At 38.0% G+C, this 23,678-nt stretch overlaps 2 protein-coding genes across 2 annotated transcripts; one reads left to right on the plus strand and one right to left on the minus strand.

Moving 5' to 3' along the window:
* Window positions 1-12,904: 12,904 nt before the first annotated feature.
* On the plus strand, window positions 12,905-14,601 carry LOC110871100 (F-box/kelch-repeat protein At3g24760). The gene has a single exon (XM_022120058.2). It carries the CDS (start codon window positions 13,052-13,054, stop codon window positions 14,240-14,242), a length of 1,191 nt encoding a protein of 396 aa, XP_021975750.1. The 5' UTR covers window positions 12,905-13,051; the 3' UTR covers window positions 14,243-14,601.
* A 1,876-nt stretch (window positions 14,602-16,477) lies between these two features.
* On the minus strand, window positions 16,478-20,229 carry LOC110871087 (vesicle-associated membrane protein 722). The gene is made up of 5 exons (XM_022120052.2): window positions 19,879-20,229; window positions 18,048-18,189; window positions 17,832-17,952; window positions 17,647-17,709; window positions 16,478-16,907 (listed from the first exon to the last, which is right to left on the minus strand). Exons 1-5 carry the CDS (start codon window positions 20,066-20,068, stop codon window positions 16,758-16,760), a joined length of 666 nt encoding a protein of 221 aa, XP_021975744.1. The 5' UTR covers window positions 20,069-20,229; the 3' UTR covers window positions 16,478-16,757.
* Between the last annotated feature and the right edge of the window lie 3,449 nt (window positions 20,230-23,678).

Here is a 23,678-nt window from a genome sequence, read left to right on the forward strand (position 1 = left end):
TATCAACTCTTAATGCCAAAGTGAACATGCAATTCAATTGCCTTAAAATAATATTTTATTCAAATCATAAGAATAGAAAAAGAATAACAAAAAAATTAATTAATTTGTATTTGTATCTGTTTGTAATAAACATCAAAATTCTAAAGAACACCATGAAACAAAAAAATACAAAACCCAAAGATAAAAAAAATCTACCAGAGTTGAGTGATCGCCAATACCAACTCCGGTTGAAACCCATCTACTCGAATATCTTCGGTAAATTCATAACTTTGAATATTAACTATGATTTATTATTGAAAACAATATCTCGAATCGCCGGGTTGATGTTTACCCCTACAACCATCATCGGCGCCTTTGCTTCCTCGGTAGGACGATTAAAATGCATCGGTGCCATCAAAACCATAAAAGACCATCGTCATTGGCGGATCACACTACCACCACTTCAATCTGATGTCTCCAAAACGGTATGTACATGAGTAGAAGAGACAGAGACGATGGGAGCAAAAAGTAATGTCAATGTCTTATCTAACAGAATAGGTGTCACTGGAAGACATCAGAAGAGAAACTTGGCAAGGCAACAAACAAACACGTGCAAACATAACCCAACAAATAATCATATGCCACATGTGTTTGGCACTATTCCTTTTGCTCTTTTTAAATATAGAGAAGACCTGGTTTGACAAAGGCTCATAACATATGACGTTACCCAACTTGGTTGTTCAAGTCTCACATGATTAATCTGATACGACCAGTTACCCGACCTCATTTGACGAACACTGGAGAAAATGTTTGCAGGTCAACCCAGTCGCCCCAAACCCATGTGAACCATTGCCTCAGCCGACCAGTTTTGAGAAAAAAAAATGAACAACAACTCTAGGGGGTCAAGATCTAATTGGACCATAGTATATATGACCCATTACCTGACCTAGTCTGACCAAAAATGGAGAAAAATGTTTGCAGGTTAACAAAATTTGACCCAAGTCGTTATGACCCATTACCCGACTATCATTCTGCCAAAAGAATAGTAGTTTTCAATTAGTTTGTTAGATATCTTAACGATCAAGCAACACCTGAAATAATCAATATAAAACCTAAACATCGTTAGATATGACAATATTCAAATAAATTAAAACTCAAGAAAGAAATTAATACTCGATGAAATTGTCATATTCGATGGCCTTATTCTGTCATGTCCACCATTTTTGTCAAACTTGGACACCAGCAAATCCAAATCCACCAGCCAAACCGCAGAGCCCTCACTGAAAAAGGCCTCTATCAGTTCATTGGCACTTATCTTTTTCAACCCACTCGCCATGCTGTTAAGAATGAGACAATTAAAATATAGTAAAAAAATCATAAAGAGTAAAGTAATTGCATGGTTAAGAGTGTTTTTACCATTGTCTTATAAGCTATAAAGTTTCTGGGAATAGGCCATAGCATATTGTCGCCCCTAAAAATGAAATAATATAAAAAATAAAGATCATAAAGATGCAGTTTCAAAGCCCTTTTACTTGTGAATAGGCCCCACACAATTAATTTTTGCAGAGAACTTACTTGAGTAGCATCACATATAGTGTTGAAACTTATGAAGTGTTCAGTGACATTTTCAACTCCATATTTACTCATCATGGTCATTTTACAGCTTTAATTTATATCATATTACCAGTTATGAATCCATTGCCGAACATGTTATGTTGAAAAAAACACGAAAAAGACTTATCCCTAATAAAAGCCTAAAATTTACTCGTTGGAGAATTTCATCGAAGCTGGTGGTCGTATAAGAAAACAGTAAAAAAATTGCAAATCGATAGGACTTTGTCTTAGAAGCTTTACAATAACTTGTTTAGAAACATCAAGAAAAGAAATAAATACAAAAGAGAAACTTACGAACTTGCCGGAGTTCAATCGGAAAATAAAGAAATCCAAAAAGGAATATTACCTTGTTGTTCCACGTTATAAAGAAACCATATTCAAAGAAACAATTTAACTTCTTATGTAAAGTTATCAAACATGATTTAGACACAAAACATTTTAAGATTGAAACCCTAAAATCTAAATAAACTAATTAAACCATAGGAAACATCAGAATGAAAATATAAATCTGAACATATAGTTTATAAGAACCTAATGAACCCATCAATGAGGAATATAGTATGAAGCGTTTAATTTTGTATACTTGTCCTGGAATATAGTCGTTGAGGATGATTGGAAGCCCCCTGATCAACTCCTCAGCAATCGTGCCAGGCCCCGCCTACAAAATACGATGAAATTAATCAATACCTAGAAATCTTTTGAAATTAAAATCCAACAAAGATGAACTTGAAAAGATGAAAATTTCTAGAGAGCCCTTTTGCATATTTAATAACACAAAAAGTCATATTTTAAAAGCTGGTATTCATAAATTGATAAACCCGAATGCAGGATTTGAGTAGATCATACCTTGGTTATAACGAATGCAGTCACAAGCACCCATCCATTTCTGCATCTGTGTCTCAAATCCTCTAACCTATAATAAAAAAAAACGCAAACCACACTTATGTTTTTTGCTTTAAAATCAAGATTTAAAGGTGGCAATCATAAACCAACAATCGTATTTCTAATCATAAACCAAAGTAGATCATCAATTAGAACACAAAAATCGAATTTACAAAAACAGTTGACCCTCGATGAAGTCAGAATCTAGAAACGGAAACCGTACCCGTAGTGGATTATGAATCTTGAAAAGGTCTGCATCAAAATCAGGTAAAAAAATGAAAACTAAATCACACAATTTGAATCAAAGACCTAATTTATCTGATCATCAAACAGCATCTACACTCAAAACACAAACATATGTTTTTATAAAACTTGACTTATGAAACTCTACATCATATGTTTTCTGTTATAAGGAACTTATATTTTTTTTATAGAACTGGGTTAACTTCACCCTATTAATCGATCAGTAACAAAAAAAAAAACAAACTGTGAGATAAACAAAAGACCTAGACATACCTGGCTGTGCTTGGAATGGGGCTGAAAAACAACAATCTTGATTGATAGGTATCAGAGATCTCTGGATAACAGGGGAAGCAGTGAGAACAGAGGCCAAGTGAAATCAAATTAGGGTTAAGAGGAAGAAGGAAATCTGATAAATAGAAAGACTTGGATCGAGTTCTAGTACCTTAGATCGAGTGTATGATTCTCGATAGGTGAGATTTTGTGGAACTGAGGAGGGATCTTGGCGGTGGCGATAGGAGGGAGAGAGAGAGCTGCAACTATGTTTCGTTAGGGTTGTGAAAGAAGAATGAGGAAAAAGGAAATATAAAGGATCCATATCTGTTATGCTTGACCCATATTCCGACCCGAATTATTTCGGATCCCGTGTCCAAAGAAAAGTGGACGTTTTCCCGCCAAAAAGCAAAATTTAGAGGCCTCCTAGCTTGACACATCAGCAAAAATTAACACATTTATTATATATAATAGATGTGTAAGTTTGTTTCTGTAATATGAAGTGAGCGAAGGTGAAGTTTCTTTATAGATATAGACACTAGGATTTTGACCCGTCGCGCGTTGCGGCGGCGTCAAAAGTTAAAGTAACTCGTATTTATACTTTATATTTAACCTGACTCTTTACTGAATAAAATTACGTCGCCGTCGAATGAAAATGTATTATATTTGACCCAACTCGCTTTCGAATCCAGTTTACGAACGTACATACAATAAGTATAAAACATATTATTTTTTAACAGACTCACTTGAGAAAAAAAGTTTATGTTAAAACGTGAATTTAAGATGACATGTATGTTAAAACTGCGATACGCAACACGTTACATTGGCGGCACCTTAGTTGTTTATAGCGGATGACACATTATGTGATGCGTTGACCATATATATAAAACACGTGTTTGATGTATCCGATCAAACTCAGTGTAACCTATATAAGCATTGTGGTTACAATGTACAATGATGGCAATAACGTGTGATGCCCGCACGTGACATTACACGTTTTTGACTTTGTTACACACGGTACTTTCGTGACATTAACGTCATTATGTATATATACGGTATGGCTTGATCCTTGTGGTGTAAAGTTGTAACAATATTTTAGACTATCGTGTAAAGTCGTAAAAGTAATCTAGTAATTAACATGTTTATACATAGATAAAAAATAGTATAATAATGTGTGGCGCTATGGTATAAAGTCGTAAAAGCAATTCAAATAAAATGAGACGTCAAGTTATTAAGTAGAAAAAGTTGGCGGATCAAAGTTGTCAATTACCTGTAAAAATGGTATGAATGACAGTGAAATAAGACAAACAGAACCACAACACCAGAAATAGTGGCAAAACGGTGACAAAAAGTGTTATTACTTAGCCAACCCAGAAAAACACCCAAACCTCCCTTGATCTTACAAAATGTAAGATCTATGAACAATACAAGTAATAAGCAATCAACTGATGATAAATCAGTTGATTATATGAAACGATACAACCAGAATGAACTATGATCCACAGGATCTAACAATACAAAAGAACAACAGATCAAGATCTGTAATGAATCTTCAATATGCTGCAGATCTTCAACAGCATGAACTTAAGAACTACGAAACCCTAGTTTCGCCCCAAACAACCAGAAAGAAGTGAGAGAAAATATCTGAGTGTGTGTAAGGATCTGAGCACACACATCTCCTTTTATATCCAAGTTTACACTTACCACCCTTGAAGTATCAACCCAGTAACAACTTTTGAACCGCCTGTAACAAACACAACAACTTGAAACCCATTAGAAAACACAACTGGGCCAATTAATAAGCCCACATATGTTTAGCCCAATACTGAGAATACACAAGCCCAGACATGAACGCATTTGATCACATTATTTTAACACTCCCCCTTGATTCAAACAGCGAACATGTCAACTAACCCTAAATCAGAACACAATGAATCATGCTGAACACAACTCAGGCCTTTCGTAAACAAGTCAGCCAACTGAAGATCAGTGGCAACTTTTTCAGGTGTAACAACCCCATCAGCTATTTTTTCTCGCAAAAAATGAAGATCTATTTCAAAATGCTTAGTTCGCTCATGAAACACTGGATTCAAGGCGATAGAAATAGCTGATTGGCTGTCACAAAATAACTTAACAGGCAATTCATAACTAACGTTCAGTTCCTTTAAAATATTCAAGATCCACATTATTTCACATGTGGCAGAGCACATAGCTCTATACTCTGCCTCTGCTGTGGATCGAGACACAACGCTCTGTTTTTTACTTTTCCAGGAAACTAAAGAGTTTCCAAGGAATATACACAACCCCGTAACAGACTTTCTTATAGCTAAACATTTAGCCCAATCAGAATCAACATATCCCTTTACACTAAACACACTCGCTTTTTTAAACATAACTCCTTTTCCTGGGGACAACTTTAAGTACTTCAGTAACCGTAATGCAATTTGCAAATGACCAGAATTAGGAGCATGCATAAACTGACTTAGAAACTGAACAGCATAGCTAATATCAGGTCGGGTTATAGACAGATAAATCAGTTTTCCAATTAACTTTTGAAATCCTGTAACATCTTTAACAAGATCTAAATTTTTATCTAACTTGCCAGCTAAAACATGACTCTGTTCAATTGGTGTGTTAACCGGTTTGACTCCCAAATACCCAAACTCATCTAACAATTCTAAACAATACTTCCTTTGGGTTAAGCACAAACCATCATCAGCATACAATACTTCTATTCCTAAAAAATACTTCAAGACTCCTAAATCTTTAATTTGAAAGTTTACACTTAAAATTTGTTTCACATTTAACACTTCAGATTCAGAATTTCCTGTAACAATTATATCATCAACATACACCAAAAGAACAACAAACACAGAATCTTTAGACAGAGTAAACATAGAATGATCACATACACTCCGCACAAAGCCCATAGTAACTAAAACTTGGGTTAGTTTTTCATTCCACTTTCTAGGTGCTTGTTTAAGCCCATACAAGGACTTAACAAGCTTACACACTTTGGTTTCATTTTCAGAAAAATATCCAGGAGGTAAAGACATATAAACATCTTCTGAAATTGAACCATATAAAAAAGCGTTATTAATGTCAAGTTGAAAAATAGGCCAACTATTTTGAACAGCTAGACTTAACACACAACGAATAGTAACCATCTTTACAACCGGAGAAAAAGTTTCTCCAAAATCCACTCCTTCTCGTTGGCTATAACCCTTAGCAACAAGTCTAGCTTTAAACCGTTCAACCTCACCATTAGACTTGTATTTTATTTTATAAATCCACCTACATCCTATAGGTTTTCTATCTTTAGGTAAGTCAACAAGAACCCAAGTTTAATTTTTATACAAGGCTTCCATCTCCTTATTCATAGCCTCAATCCATCTAGGATCTTTAACGGCTTCTGAATAGGAAGATGGTTCAACCATCTTATTCAAACTAGACACAAAACACAGATTTTCAACAGATAAGTTTGAATAGTTAACAGACTTTTCAATACCATATTTGACTCTCCCTTCAACAACATAATCACTATATTTTTTAGGAAACACAACACTTCTGGATGACTTCCTAACATTATGTGTACCCTCAGAAAGGTTGGTGTCTTCATTTAAACCTATCATAACTTGCAACTTTATAAGGACCCCATAAGTCTAAATGTATTAAATCACCAACAAACTTTGACTTGTGTTCACTCAAAGGAAATGGAACTCTTACTTGTTTAGCCCTGTGACACACATCACATGGACCATGTTCATTTGAATTAATATTTAAACTTCCTTTTAACACAGCTAAGACCTGATCTGAGGGGTGTCCTAACCTAGTATGCCACGTAAAAGACTTAACAGAACTATTAAAGCAAGCATTAACAGCATTACCATTATTTCCAACAAAGTACAAACCACTATCCTGACTACCATTCATAAGAATTTTCTTGGAACTGGAATCCTGTAACATACAACTATTCTCTTTAAAGACAACAGATACATGGTTATCCTTAGCTAACTTATAGACAGACAGCAGATTCACACAGTAATCAGGGACATAGAAAACATCTCTCAATACTATGTTATCATTCAGTTTTAGATCACCAATTTTTAAAACTTTCACACTAGTTCCATTAGGATGACCAACAGTAATATTAAACTCAGACACATCAACAACATTTAACATATTTTTATCTGATTTAACCATATGTTGACTAGCACCTGAGTCAACGATCCATACAAAGTTGTTACTAAAACTGACTGAACTAGAACAACTCACAAAATTAGACACATTAAGACACTCACCTCCCACATTAGCACTCTGAGCACTTGACCCACTCTTTTCACCAACTAAACTCAACAGCTTCGTAATCTGTTCAGATGTGAAAGGGAACACAGGAACACCAGTAGAAGCAGATGATCCAACAACATTATTTGATTTATTATTATTATTATTGGTACTAGAGTTGGTTTTATTAGACTGATTATTATTTCCTCTTCTTTTAAAATCTGGAGGATAACCAACAATCTCAAAACACCTATCTACAGTATGTCCTATCATATTGCAATGAGTACATTTCAAATTAGGATTAGGACCTCTGTTATTTCTTTTTTTAGGATCAAATGCTTGATTAGGCTTGGATACAAAAGAAACATTCTGTGTTTTAGACCCACCACTAGACAACCTATGTGACTCTTCTCTAGAAATAATAGAAAAAGCCACTTTAACCGAAGGAAATGGTTCTCTTGTTAAAAGATTCGTTCTTACTGGTTGATAAACATCATCAAGTCCCATGAGAAACTGCATTAATTTTATTAAAGTTGAAAAATCATTGTAGTCCTTGGCAGCTTGACAAGAACATGAAGGCAGATGCAACATTGCATCAAACTGCTTCCACATAGTTGTCAACCTATTGTAATAATCTGCCACAGAACTACCATTTTGAGAAATATTATTGATCTTTTTATACAAATCATACACAATAGAACCATCTACCTTATCAAATGACTCTTTAAGATCATTCCAGACCTCAGATGCTAACTTAGAGAAAACTTGACCAAGAAACAATTCCTCAGATATAGAATTCAACAACCAAGTAAGCACAACTGAGTTACATCGATCCCACTGGGCAGACAACACATCATCATCCTTTGGTTTTTCACATTTACCATCTATAAAACCATACTTATTTTTAGCTTCTAGTGCAAGCTTCATTGCACTAGCCCAAACCGTATAGTTTTCAGTACCCTTAAGCTTTATATTAACAATAGTCAACGCACTAGAATCACTAGGATGCAAATAGAGAGGTGACCCTATGTCTAACTTACTAATAAGAGTAACCGAAGGTCCAGGTCCGTCACCCATAATAAGAACACACAATCAACAAACAAAAACCAAAACACAGAAAAGATCACAGACAACACACAACAAGAACCAAACAGACCAAACACAATCTAAGGCGAAACTGAGTCAGGGACCAGATTCCAGGTTCGTCACTCAGAGGTGCCTGGACAAGCCTTTACTCAGGAGCCGTAAACCCTATCAAGATAACACAAGCAAACCAAGAATACAACCACTACCACATATAACAATGCACAAACAAAAAAACACAGAAAAAAAATAAGAACAGATCAGCAAACAAGAAGAACAAACAACAAGAAATATGTGCCGGTCCTCACTACCCCGACTTCAACTATTCAACAACAGGAAAGAAAAAGATAGAACAGAACGATCTTACAGAGGGTGCAATTCTTTCACCAAATACCAGATCTGTAGTTTTCAAGAACTACAAAATCTGATATGCAGAAAACCAAATATCACAACTGGTTAGTTTGCTCTAAAACCTTCAAGGGTTTTAGAGACCAACGCAGTTTGAAGATCCAGCAGAATATGAAGCCCACACACGAAACAGGAAACCCTAAGTTAGGGTTTCAGCGCACAGATCGGAACAAATACTCCCAAGATCAAGACGATCTAAACCAAAAACAGAATGATTCGCAGCCTTAGAATACCAATAGCGAACCTAAACACAACAATAACAAACAAATCAGTAACGAACAGCGGAAAGAAACAGATCAGGAGCGATTAGCTCTGATACCATGTAAAAATGGTATGAATGACAGTGAAACAAGACAAACAGAACCACAACACCAGAAATAGTGGCAAAACGGTGACAAAAAGTTTTATTACTTAGCCAACCCAGAAAAACACCCAAACCTCCCTTGATCTTACAAAATGTAAGATCTATGAACAATACAAGTAATAAGCAATCAACTGATGATAAATCAGTTGATTATATGAAACGATACAACCAGAATGAACTATGATCCACAGGATCTAACAATACAAAAGAACAACAGATCAAGATCTGTAATGAATCTTCAATATGCTGCAGATCTTCAACAGCATGAACTCAAGAACTACGAAACCCTAGTTTCGCCCCAAACAACCAGAAAGAAGTGAGAGAAAATATCTGAGTGTGTGTAAGGATCTGAGCACACACATCTCCTTTTATATCCAAGTTTACACTTAACACCCTTGAAGTATCAACCCAGTAACAACTTTTGAACCGCCTGTAACAAACACAACAACTTGAAACCTATTAGAAAACACAACTGGGCCAATTAATAAGCCCACATATGTTCAGCCCAATACTGAGAATACACAAGCCCAGACATGAACGCATTTGATCACATTATTTTAACATTACCAAAAGTTAAAAGTGAATGTGTAACTTACTTAGTTTGAAAGTGTGAAGTGAAAGAATTAAAAGTATAAGGGGTTAGAAAGTAAAAGTATTGGAGTTAGAATTCTAATATATGAAAATTGAAAGGAGATAAATGTTTAGAGGCTAAATGTGTATTTATGTAAAAGTTAAGAACTTAAAAGACAAAAATCCACGGACTTTGCCTTTTAAGATGTTATAAAATATAAAATTTAGTTAACAAAATAGAGGTGTCAAAATGGAAAATGTCAACAGAAGGGGCAAAAAAAAAGTGTTACAAAATATAAGGGGTCAAAAAGGAAATAACACTTATGAGCAAATAAGGCAGAATATTAAGGGGTAAAAGTGATTACTTTTCAAAGTTTAGGGGTGTGTTTAGGTCGGTGGCAAAAACCACCGACCTTTGTTTTTAAGAATATAGGTAATATGTGTAACTGTGTAAGTTTGTTTGTTTCTATAATATGAAGTGAGCGAAGGTGAAAACGAAAGCGTACAGTTGCATCCTGTGTGTATGTATGTATATGCAAAACATAATTGTTCGGATCGAAACGGTTCGCGTCGACACGGTACGTGTCGAAACGGTACTGGTTGAAACGGTACTGGTCGAAACGGTACGGGTCGAAACGGTTCGCGTCGAAACGGTACGCGTCGAAACGGTTCGGGTCGAAACGGTTCGATTCGAAACGGTACCGGTCGAAACGGTTCGCGTCGAAACGGTAGGCGTCGAAACGGTTCGCGTTGAAACGGTACGCGTCGAAACTGTTTGATTCGAAACGGTACCGGTCGAAACGGTTCGCGTCGAAATAGTTCGATTCGAAACGGTACTGGTCGAAATGGTACGGGTCGGTTCGCGTCGAAACGGTACTGATCGAAACGGTACGGGTCGAAACAGGATTCGAAATGGTACTGGTCGAAACAGTTCGCGTCGAAACAGTTCGCGTTGAAACGATACGCATCGAAACGGTACGGGTCGAAATGGTTCAATTCGGAACGGTTCGCCTCGAAACGGTACACGTTGAAACGGTTCGTGTCGAAACGGTACGGATCGAAACGGTACGAAACTCGTCCCGACCCGAAACCTGCCCCGTTTCTTTAAGACACTAACCCACATCAACCCATTTCTTTAATGTTGTCGACCCGCTTTGAACCGAAAATAACAAGATGGAATTTCAAGTGACCCATTGTGACCCATTTAGTTAAAATATCTTACCCAAACCAACCCATATAATTTTAAAAGTAACCCAAATTAACCCACTTGGAAGGCTTTGGGTCAAGATTGCCCCCTCTAACGCCAAGTAATTCCCTCATAGAACCTATGAAAATTACATCTCTACTCCTTTAACACTATTATACCATCAAAAACAATATGAACAAATCTTATCTTATATATATAATAAATGAAAATATTTGGGCTGATGTAACACTAAATTAGAGCTTCTCAATTTCACTTTTGGCTCTAAATTCCGGGTCAAAGATTTTTGTATGTGGTTGACGCGGGATCCGTATCTTATTATTATGACCCGACTATGTTTGTACGCATGTGGTTTCTTTTGTAAAACCATAGATTTGACTCTTCTTTCTCCTTCTGGTGTACTCCTCTTCTCCTTCCCTTCTGATACAATCCTTCATCTTCTACCTCCCTTCTGATACAATCCTTCATCGAAATTCCCCAACACATGTAACACCAAAATAATTTGATCTGAGAGTGATTACACGCCTCTCTTATTGTCCGGTTTCATAAAATTCCCCAACACATGTTACATGTTACATTTTACTTTCGAATGAAATTTGATAAAATCCCGTAAAAAGAGTACAAAATCGAATAATCTAAGATGCTAAATCATCATAATCACAAATGAAAGAGTAAAATGCTCGGATAGTCCATGTGATTTTGTAAAGTAACACTTATAGTCCCAAACTTTTGAAAATTACACCGGTGCTCCCTGTGATTTGCTTTTTCTTACTCGGATGGTCCCTGGAGTAGATGTCCGTTAGTTTTCACCGTTAAGTCCATGTGAAATTACTTATTTACCCCTCTATTTAAAAAATTAAAAAAAACAAATATTATACACACTCATATTATTATATTGAAAGTGTGGGGCCGGCAAACTCTTTGTCTTATACAAAACAACCAGCCACCATCACCATAGCCACCCACCTCCACCTTTACCTACACCTCTACCTCCACCCACACCCACCTCCGTCGCCTAAATCTAACCCTTACAACCCTTAACCCATCACAAAACACCACCACAGTCACCACCGCCACAAAAGCAGCCACCATCTGAACCACTACCATCTCTATACACATTTAGAGAGAGAAACAACTAGAGGGAGAGAAATCGATCAGAGAGAGAGAGAGAGAGAGATTTTGGGCTCGGATAGTCTGAAACAGAGGCTAGTAAACGTATATAAACCCTTACGCGACCACATGTTACCAATTTGGGAAAATGTTATCTTCACACATTCATACTTCCATCAATGAGCAACACAATCGATTAAGTACCGTTAGGGTTTGGATTGTGAGGTTTATATGGCGGAGCACACCGACGAAATCGAGCCACGAGGAGACAATTCCTTCATGGATAAGGTTACGGAGAAGATTCGCCGCGACGATTCTACGTCGTCGGATTCTAAATCGGAGAAGAAGAAACACGATGATGAGCTGAAGAAGAAGCATCATGATCTCTCTCTCTCTCTAGTTGTTTCTCTCTCTAAATGCGGTGGATGAAGGGATCCGAGATGGAGGAGGGAGTTCATGTGGCGGAGATGTTGATGTTGGTAGAGTTGCAGGTGGTGGCGGCTGGTGGTAAGTGGTGGAGGCAGGTGGTTGTGAGTGAGTGTGTGTGTGTGTGTGAGAGAGAGAGAGAGAGAGAAACATACAAGGACTTAAAAGGGTGGATAAGAAGGTTGGTGGGTCGCACCTTTAATTTTATATCTATTTTAGTGTTTTAATTTAATTCTAAGGACATGTTGGTCATTTTACGTGGAGTTAACGAAGAAAACTAACGAACATTCACTCTAGGGACTATCCGAGTAACAAACTGTCAAACCACAGGGAGCACCGGTGTAATCTTCAAAAGTTGAGGACTATAGATGTTATTTTACAAAACCACATACACTATACGCACGTTTTACTCCAAATGAAATATCATTTGTTTTTTCTAGAAAGAAAGAAATAAAGTCCATTGAATTAAAAGCCATTTAATGGGAGGAAGTATTTGGTGTAGCAGTTGGACCAATTCCTTGAATTTTCCATAACCACAATTCTCAATTCCTCCCAATCCATTTATATTCACTCAATCAAATTCTTCAATTTCATCCAACAATCATTCATTTCAAATGGAAGATTCAATTCCAAACACCCTCAAAGAATCAGTAGAATCCTTGAATTTCCTCAGCTCTGATTTAATCCAACTCATCTTATCCCACCTCCCAATCCGCTCAATCATCCGTTGCTCCGCGGTTTGCAAACTCTGGCACGCGATCACCACCGCCTCGTCGTTCTCCCCCACCGCCACCAACACCCCGTGGTTCTTCCTCTACGGCCGTAACAACATTTTTGTCAAAAAAAACCAAGCCTTCGCTTTCGACCCGTATTCAAACGAGTGGATCAAACTCCCGCCAAATCTCTTCCCGCCTTCAATTTCGCACGAATCGTCGTTCATTGGATCCGACGGGTTTTTCTTCAACACGGCCGCGAATAATTTTAGTTTTTCTCCAATTTTGAAACCCTTGTGGCGGGAAACCACGCCTTTAAAATTCTCACGGTTAAACCCACTAGTGGGTGTTATTAACGAGGCCGGCTCGAATTTGAATAATTTAAAAAATTATTCAAATTCGAGTTTGCCTCACATTATTGTTGTTGGTGGAGTTAGATTTATTGGTGGATTAGTTGACATTGAAGACAATCTAGCCGTTGAAATTTATAACCCTAATTTAAATTCGTGGGCCCACTGCCCGCCGCTGCCCGTAGATTTTCGGGCAGCGAATTCGTCACAATCATTATCGTCCGCTTTGATCAAATCAAAATTTTACGTATTCGGAATTTATTCTTGTTTCATATCATCATTCGATTTGATTAATCGAGTTTGGAGTGATGTTCAAACGCTTCGGCCACCGGGAGTTATCATTTCGTTTATAATATCTTGCCGAAACCAACTAATGTTGGCCGGAGTTTGCAACGCTTGTGGTGGACCGTCGTTTAATGTTTGGAAAATTGATGAATCGACGTCGGAGTTTAGTGAGGTTGCGATTATGCCGGATGATTTGCTCGAGTGGTTGTTTGATGGTGATGAAGATGATAAGTATGCTAGCTTGAAATGTGTGGGATTTGGGGGGTTTATATTTGTGTTTAATGAAGAACATCGCCGGAATTACCCCGCTTGTGTGTGTGAAATCGGGGCGGGTTCTAGTGAGTGTAGGTGGAGGAGGGTGCCAGAGTTGCCGGAGCCGGTGAACAGGTTCCACAAGGTTATTGGATTCTGCTCAACTGTTTCTTTTAGTCAGCTGATAGATGGTGAAATTGGATAGATCATAAGGGTGACCGGAGTGAACACGAGGCGAGAGAAAAGTTTCAACTCCCATATGGAGGGGCCAGTGTTCCCTCACCTCGTGCACTCCTTTACAGCGCTTGATTTCCCGCTCTCTCACAAGCGATTGACTCAATCAAGGAGTACTTCCCGATTCTCCAACCTTATTCCTAAGCTCATATCCGACGTAGAGTGATTTGGTACGAGGTCCCGATGGTGCTTTCAGGGTGGACTCTGTCTAGCCTAATTTTCCACCTTATTGTTGCACTTTTTTAAGACTTTGTAAATAGCAAGTACAATCTTTTTTCATGAAGTAGTGCTATTTTAGTGAAATAATCAACTATCGGTTGTTAATTTTAAGTTGAAGATGGCTTGTTTAAAATAGTTTTTATATTATATATTATTTTAAATTAAGTTATTTGATATATTTATATGGATGGCAGTCATGTAGGTTTAAACCACATAACGTGTTAAAGGGGACACATCTTATAATTTGTGTTAAACATTCGTACATAACCGGTACACCCATCTACCAGTTAAAGTTTAGACCTAAAAAGTGTATATATCGATCGATATATACTTACAAGACTAAATATGCATTTAGACAAATATGTTACGCGTATAATGACCAAGTGATAACCAACTCAATAGTCATCCAAAGGGCCACCCATATAAATGATGTTCCCAAATTATCAGCACAATGTGTAATTAACTCTGAAAATTTTAGGTGGAATTATATATATATATTTTTTTTAAAACGACAATTCACACTCTTAAATTTTAGTAAGAAACAACTCATTTTTATGCACTGCATAGATTGAACCATCATCACTTGAAAAGACAAAGCCTTATCACCTTACGTAAGCCTTTGGTATCAAAGTAAAACTATGTTATTCCAACTTTGGTTGGGTGGTAGAGGCTCTTAGGAAGAAGGCCAAGGTTAAATTCATGACATGAGGTAAAATTAAGAATGTAGTGACGTAGTTTAAGAGTAGGAGTAAAAGAACATTATGTTAAAAGAAAATTAAAGTCGAATTGTACAACAGCCAGTAGAAAGGTATCCAAAGGGTTATTATTTTGAAAGGCAATATATAAAGTGGAACGTCAACAGTGCATTAAAAAGACATGGCTGTCATGATGGAGACAATCATATAACACCATACGGTGTTAAGGACCATTTTTTATGTGACACGTAGGCGATACGTAAGCGAGTGTCCGAAATAGGGTGTGGTGCAAAAATAAAAGGTGTAGGACCGGGCGTGGAAGAGCGGCGTTATTCGACACGTGGCACAAACTTTTATCCTTAAAAATTATATAAAATCTATTAAATTTAAATAAAAATATTAATATTAATTGCATCCAATCACACGCGACGCCGTCGTCTCCCACTATGCCCTCCACGCCGGTGGAATTCTTGCCTCCCCTCAACAACGCCGGCCTACACGCCGACAACGCCAGCCTACACGCCGTATCCGGGATGGCGTGTCCGGCATGGAACACCGTATAGTCTAAGTGAAGAATGCATTTCTTCCGAATATGCCCCACAATCAAATTATCCATTTGGCTTCTACAAGGTACGACCTCTTCATACATGCATAATGCATTCGTTATAAAATTTTGCAACTACACAAAGTAACTATTATAACTTTTTTACCAACATAAATATAGCAACCAAAATAATTTCCCACATGATCTGTTGGGATTCAGTCAATATCAGTTCAATTTGTTATGGTACTGGCATTCACTCTAACAATCGAAAGTGAAGAAAATAGTATGGGTCTAAATCCTTGCAAACGCAAGATTAGACGATATTTAGGAGTAAAAAATTGATGTTAAAAATAACGGAAAGAGAAAAAAGCTATAAAAACAAGCACATGATTTGGAATTTTATAATTTGTCATATTTTAAAATTAAAAAAGAAAATAAAAACACTGCAAAAAATCAAACGTTGAAGCAGAACTGATTAATATAAGCCTACCAAAAAGCGTAGGGTGTTCACGGTCGGTCCAGTTCGGCCAGCTTTGACAAAAATTCTGGACTAAACCACAACATCGGATTCAAAGTTTTAAACCGTCAGCCTAACGGGTAAACCACCAAGCCAAACCATATGAATCTCAAACTGACCAAACCGGCCGGCTTGCTTCAGCCGGTTTTTAAACAGCCCCGACTAAGAACAGAACTTGATATAGTCGGTTTGTCAACTGTCATGAGTCAGTTTTCTCGTACAAAAATCAAATAACATCAAAGAACACTGCAAGCATCAGTCTTGAGAGTAACAAAACCCACAAACCCGCAATCAAATTGTTTTCCTAGTAATATACCGATGTCACATCATACTTAGGGTACAAACTATACAACCACTATATTGCATTATAAATCTTTTTTTGCACGAAAGATACCCCGTGTCACCCCAAAAAAGAATCCGGCAAAAGAGAAATCACTGGCAAACAAATAAACATGAGACAACACGAACGAGAGAACTTTACGAACCTAAATCCCGGAAGCAAAGATGCAGTTCACTTGCCGCAATTAAAGCCGCCACAAGCCGATAAGACGATAATGAGAATCAAAGCAATGATAATTCCGAGAACTATCAATTTTATCTTCATGTTTTGCAACCACATTTTCCTCCTCATTTGTGTACCTTGTGTCCTAAAATCTTGTGCCTGAAACATGGTTTTTTTTTACCCATTTAAGATAAGACATAACCCAAATCAACCCATACATAAATAAACGGGTCAAAATATCCACCTATATGTATAACATGCAAAGCCCATATCTCTAATATATTAGTTGTGATTCGTTTCACTTTAATTAATTTTTAGTGGTGCTTCTTAATAGAGATGCTCATAAACGTTGAAACCAACTGAGCCACCCAAACCGAAGCAAGTCGACCAGTTAAAATTCATGAGGCTTGTTTTACGGTTCAGTTTTGGCGGTTTAATGGTTCGGCCAACGATTTAGAACTTCAAACCGGCTGTGCAGCCTTTTTTTCTATTTATTTAATTTATATCAGTTTGGTTTGTAAATTTTCAAAACGGTAGTCGGCTGTTTGGCCCAAAAATTTGTCAAACCGGCCAAACCGAACCATTAACACCCCTACTTCTTAGGGTCTATTTATTGAACTATATAAATAAGAGTTGTCTGGGTAAACAACTCTGTATAGAACAGGTGAACTATATAAATGAAACTTTCTTTTTAGGAAGCGATTATACAACATCAAAGAGCTTAATAGCGAAAACAAATCCATCTTCATTAGCTCAATAAGTGTATTAGTCTGTTTAATCAAGTCCTGAACAAACAAAATCCTCAGCCCTTTAACCCACAAACAGACACCACCTTGATTTACCAGTGTAATAATCAGTTTGAAGCATAATGCAGAGAGAGAGAAATAGATGCACTGACCTGAGAGCGAAGATTCTCTGTTTTATCCACCAGAAGCTCAATCTTCTCTCCACGGTCAAGAACCTACAAATTCCAAAATAACAAAATAATAATAATAATAAATAAAAGTTTCATCATGTCCTGAACCAACTTTACATAAGAAAACCTACGGGTTCCAAAATAGCAAAATTACAAGAAACTTTTACCTTTTCAATGTTTTCCATCATCACACCCTTAACTTCAGAAACCTGGGCTTTGACCTTCGCAAGCTTGCTGATCTCTTCTGGATGGTCCACACAGTACTGCATCTGCTCCTTCAGCTTGGGACTGGTATAAAAGATAAGTGTGCAAATAGCCGTTAGTTGACGAATAATAACTTTAAATGTCTTGAAAACGGAAACAAAAATGAATTATAATATTACCCAAATTCTTTGCTCAGACTATTGGCAACAGCCGTTGCAGCTTTCCCACCGCCATATTTCTTAGTGAAGTCCTCCTTGACTCGCTCAAGAAAAGCCATTGGAACCTGTCTACCGACAGATTCGACAGCCACAACACAGTATGCTACATAATTTAAAAAGTTAAAGATAGAGTTAGTCAATGTGTGCTGAGACATAATATTATAATAAGCAGGCCACCTTCCCAACATACGCATAGAATTCATAACCATATCTACTACAGATACACACATAACAGGTCAGCTATGTGCGCACCTAAAAACAATTCACGTTTCTATGCAAAATGAATATACACACAATATAAGACTATAAGCCATAAGGTTTCGGCAAAATTGAATTGTAGTAAACTTGTTAAGTGTTGTGCATGATAGTATTTAAAAATAGTAGAAAAGTCAAATCTCTCTAAGAGCTTCTACTATAGTGAAATTGGACATCCCCAGCCTGTGCCCTGTGCTATGCATCAAATGTCCCAAAAACTCTAGCAAGTGCAAAGTAGTATTATATATTCATATGTATTTAGTATGAACCGACACCTTAAACAATGACATTTGTAGCACTAGCATAAACGTAACAGTATGCTTTAAGCAGACAAGCAGTAGCTGCCAAGTAAACTTGTGTCACGACACAACCATACTCTATAAACCATGCTATGGCAAAGAGACCAATACCAAATGTTTTCTTACAAATTCAAAACCCAAAAACTTAAATGGTTCCTGTCAATGACAAGTTAGCTAGTAATGATTTTTACTGGTATCATGCATTCATGCAATAAAATAACTACCATAAAAAGCAAATGATACCGACCGCAAAGAACTACTCAAGCTACAACGTTGGATTTATAACTGATTCAGATCCAATTTCAACTTAAGTTTTACATATAGAATAATGATGACTCTCTACCTCAAGGATTAGCCTGGCAGGCACTTTAAACTGCTCCAAGTTCACAGATCACATCATACCTAGCATAAATCCACTATTTATCTTTGCTAAACAACTATAGGTGATCAACTAGGATCAAATATAAGATGACCTAATCGCTGAGGTCACGTGCACCACATCAACACAAAAAGAACACATAGAATCAAATACATCAAGTTCATGTTCATCAACAAAAAAACTAAATCCACAAACGCAATCGCATAAATCACAATTGAACAAGCATACAGAAACGACAAATAACACATAGTCAAACTAATTGAACACAAATCAAATTAACGCATGCTAACGTCTAGTAACAGCTAAACTGAGACACATAACTCGAATCGCCAAGAAGTGTGATACAACAACGCGTAGAAAAATCAAATCAGCTAACATTTCACAATCATAAATCATCAATTCATCAACAAAAAAACTAAATCTACAAACTCAATCGCATAAATCACTTTTGAACAAGCATACAGAAACATCAAATTTGAACAAGCATACAGAAACAACAAATAACACATAGTCAAAACTCAAAATATTATAACATAAATCAAATTAACTCATGCTAACGTCTAGTATCAGCTAACTTGAGACAAATAAACTCAAATGGCTACGAAGAACGATTCAATAAGTAGTAAAATAATCAAATCAACTAACATTTCAGAATCATAAATCAAATTAACGTCTAATATCAGCTAACTTGAGACAAATCACTCAAATCGCCACGAAGACTGATTCAATAAGACATTAAATGATTCGAAATAATCAAATCGAGTAACATTTAACAAGTATATATCATGAATTCGCGTAAATACGATCGGATCGATGAAAAATTGAAAAACAGAAGAGGAATCGATCAGATCGGACTTACTGAAACCGCCTTCAACAAGATAGTTGAAGGTGTGACCATCGCAGTTGTAGGTGAACTTGTTGTTGGAAGCAGGAAGCTTCTGGAGACACTGAGCGGCGATGCTGGTGAAGTTTCCGGTGAACTCAGTGTATTCAGAGAGGATCACGGTTCCTCTGGCGACGAAACTGTAGATCAACGACTGTTGCCCCATCGGTGTGCTTGCGTGTGAGAGAGAGAGAGAGAGGGGAGTTTCTAGAGAGAGAGTTGAAATTGAAAGGGAAAAGGGGGTGGGGATGGGGTTTTCGCAGGTAGGAATTTTCAATTTGGTTTGAATAAGGCCCTTGTAGGCATCTGAAATTACGAAAATGCCACACCTTTGCTTTGAATCTAAAGTCCCTACCAAATTTTAAGAGTTAAATGCTCGGATACTTAATGTGGTTTGAGTTTTTTTTTCAACTTTAGTCCTTAAGTTTCTAAAATTACAGCTATAGTTTTTAACTTTTTTAATTTCGTTCTCAGATGGTCCCTGTCACGGATGGAGGTTAGTATTTTCAGTTAAGTAGATGTGAAATGACCTAAATACCCTTACTATTAAAAAATAAACTTTAAATCAATAACCACCTTCATGTCAAACACACCTCTTCTTCCTCATATTCAGATTCATCTTAAATCCAAACACACCTCTTCTTCCTAATTCTTCACCACCACCACCACCACCACCACCATCTCCACCTTTCACCACCACCACCTTCCACCTTTCACCACCGTACCCCGCCGTTCACTCCGAATTACCGCTACCCCGTTATTCTAGGGACCACTTCAAGGGTATAAGTCATTTAATTTTTCTTCTTTCTGCATCTCCGAATTTGACTTAGGTATTGTTGATTCTGGGGCTTTTTGTTTTGTGGATTGTTTTGATTGATTAAGGGTTGGATTATACGAAAAAGGCATCAAAGTTTCCGATTTTGTAAGTCTTTATGTTGTTTGTTTGACCAAGAACTTACTTAGTAATAATATGTGCTAGTATGTGTCACACCCCTAATTTCCATGTGTCACCGTTGGGCCCGGTGGGGGAGTATCGTGACGTAATTGATATCATCATAGTCAAACAACACAAATTATAATGCACGGCGGAAGCAATAAAATAGATTTATTTCAACCAAACATAATGTAATATCCAAGTATCACATAGTAGCTGAAACAGATCCACAGGCGGATCGAAATAAAAAGAAGAAAATTGTTCAACAGATAATGGCATCCAAGTTTGCGAGACTCTAACGATGCTAAGGAGTAGCCAGCCTATTTCGTGTAGAACCTGCACTTAATCTTTTTGGGGAAAATACGTCAGTTTACACTGGTAAATACAATTTAACTGACTCATTTTGAAAATGTTTTAAAAATTGATTTGAATGCACATTGCACAAAACTTTTATAACTTGGGGATAATTAATCAAATCTAATCTTGTAAAAGAATTACATGTTCGTTATGCGTTCAGTCGCCCAGTTCGTGCCGGGTTTAAGGTTAATTGACACACCACATAGTATAAATCCGCGGCGGGAAGCCAACGGTTATACCTTAATAAATATGGACACATTGTCGGGTGTACGCCTACACCCGCGTGTCAAGGTCGTGGCCATTTCGTAAAATGATGCCAAGGATATCCGGGACATGGTCATTAAACTCCCAAAGGCGTAAAACAAACAAAACCAATTTTCAAACGGGTCACATTGATAATACCCAACTACTAATGAGTTAGGGTCAATTGCCCGACCAAGCGGTATTTTATATACCGTACCCCAAGCCCGTATAAGGGAAAATAAGTTAAAAGTTTTTACCAGTGTAAACTGACGTATTTTCCCCAAAAAGATTAAGTGCAGGTTCTACACGAAATAGGTTGGCTACTCCTTAGCATCGTTAGAGTCTCGCAAACTTGGATGCCATTATCTGTTGAACAATTTTCTCCTTTTTATTTCGATCCGCCTGTGGATCTGTTTCAGCTACTATGTGATACTTGGATATTAGATTATGTTTGGTTGAAATAAATCTATTTTATTGCTTCCGCCGTGCATTATAATTTGTGGTGTTTGACTATGATGATATCAACTACGTCACGATACTCCCCCACCGGGCCCACCGGTGACACGTGGAAATTAGGGGTGTGACAGGTTGGTATCAGAACCAACACTGAGTGAATTAAACACTAACCTTTTGTGTTTAATCTCAGTGCACCAATTTGCACATTCTTCGAGTTCCAAGTCTAGACATCGAACATAGGACAAACTCTGTTTTTGTTTTATTCGGTCTTTTATTTTTATATTGGTCGTTATCTTAACCATGTTTGCAGGTTGAAAATGTCGCCGAGATTTCTACGAGGACGAGGCAAAGGCCCAGTTTCAGGCATGATCATGAGGCCGGACCATCGCACCGGCGAACGCCATCCATTACTATGAGTACGAGCCCGCAGGAGCCGTGGAGGCTCTATGTTAAGCCCGGGAGGCGATCAGTCTCCTTCAGTTCCTCACCTTCGTACTTGCATTCTTTCGGGCCCTAATCAGAAAATGAGCCCAATAACCAACCACCTTCATTTATACCTTTGCAGAGATCGAACTCTCACCACTCCTATGGCGACCCAACCCCAGTCTTTCAGAGCCGGTTCAACCCGGCTAATATCTTTCCAGAACCCGTGGGTCCTAACCCACTAGGACCTGAGGATCATTTCTCAGGTGACCATGCTGACGATATGGATGAAGACACGGATCCCGTGGAGCCCGCGTCTGGAACACGAAACCACCCCATCGAAATATCCGATGGGTCATCTTTTCACGTATCACCTTATCGTGGTCCCGACGGTTACCAGGAGAGGTTCAACTAGTGGGACTGGTATTTCACACCATCCCACCACTCGTCTCCCTATCAGCAGCAGCAGCAACAGCAACAAGATCCTTCCCAGGATTCTCGTTTCGTGGCAATCACTCCGCCACCACCACCGCCAGTGGAGCAACAACCGCCTCCGGAGCCGCCGTGGCGGAGAAGGTCAAACGCACGGATGTCCGTGCAAGGGGGAGTCCGCATCAGCACTCCCAGCCCTCGAGTGGCAGTCATTATCCGCCACTCCAGGAGGAAGAAAACCCGCAAATGGGGGGTCCATCAAACCCCATTCCAGAGGTCAACTCAGTGCCTATGGCACCTCCGTTGGGTTTTGATAACCCAATCCCTGCATACGCCGGTTCAGCGGCGTATAACCCCTTTGAGCAGCCGGCGCATACCCATTACAACTATGCTAGTGTGGACCCATAACAGGAGGCATGAGACTACAATGCTAGTCACCCAGAGGGACCTTATGGTGGTCTTTGGACCACTGGTTACCCGACTTATGGGTACCAGCGTCCGCCACCGCCTCAACCTCTATACCAGCCGCCACAGCTGCAGTTGATCCCGCCTGAGCGCCAACAAGAAGTCCTTGAAAGATTGGACCGTTGTGAACGGGAAATCCAAACAGAACGCAGTAACACTCATGGCTTCTTCAAGAGATTATCAGACTTGATCAAGGGGAAGTCCAAGAGAAGGGGTCATTGAAGACCTTTTGTTTATTTATTTTGTTGTAATCAAGTCCCTGCGTGGACTTTTTGCTTCAGTACTCAGCCCCTGCGTGGGCTTGTCATTTTGTATTCTGCCCCTGCGTGGGCATGTCTTTTTAGTTGACCTCTGCGTGTGTTTATTTTGTTTTTCGCCCCTGCATGGGCATTTATTTTCGTAGAAGTCCCGTTTAGGGCAAATGTTGTATTTGTTAAAACAATTTATGAGATGTTTTAGTTTAAAT

Source organism: Helianthus annuus, chromosome 1 (assembly GCF_002127325.2).
Source record: "Helianthus annuus cultivar XRQ/B chromosome 1, HanXRQr2.0-SUNRISE, whole genome shotgun sequence".
NCBI lineage: Eukaryota > Viridiplantae > Streptophyta > Magnoliopsida > Asterales > Asteraceae > Helianthus > Helianthus annuus.

Coding starts and splice junctions, on each gene's coding strand:
- LOC110871100 (XM_022120058.2), top strand. CDS start 13,052: ATGGAAGATTCAATTCCAAACACCCTCAAAGAATCAGTAGAATCCTTG.
- LOC110871087 (XM_022120052.2), bottom strand. CDS start 20,068: ATGGGGCAACAGTCGTTGATCTACAGTTTCGTCGCCAGAGGAACCGTG. Junction 17,710..17,831: donor TGATGGAAAACATTGAAAAG/GTAAAAGTTTCT, acceptor TGGAATTTGTAG/GTTCTTGACCGTGGAGAGAA. Junction 16,908..17,646: donor CAGAGAATCTTCGCTCTCAG/GTCAGTGCATCT, acceptor ACCATGTTTCAG/GCACAAGATTTTAGGACACA.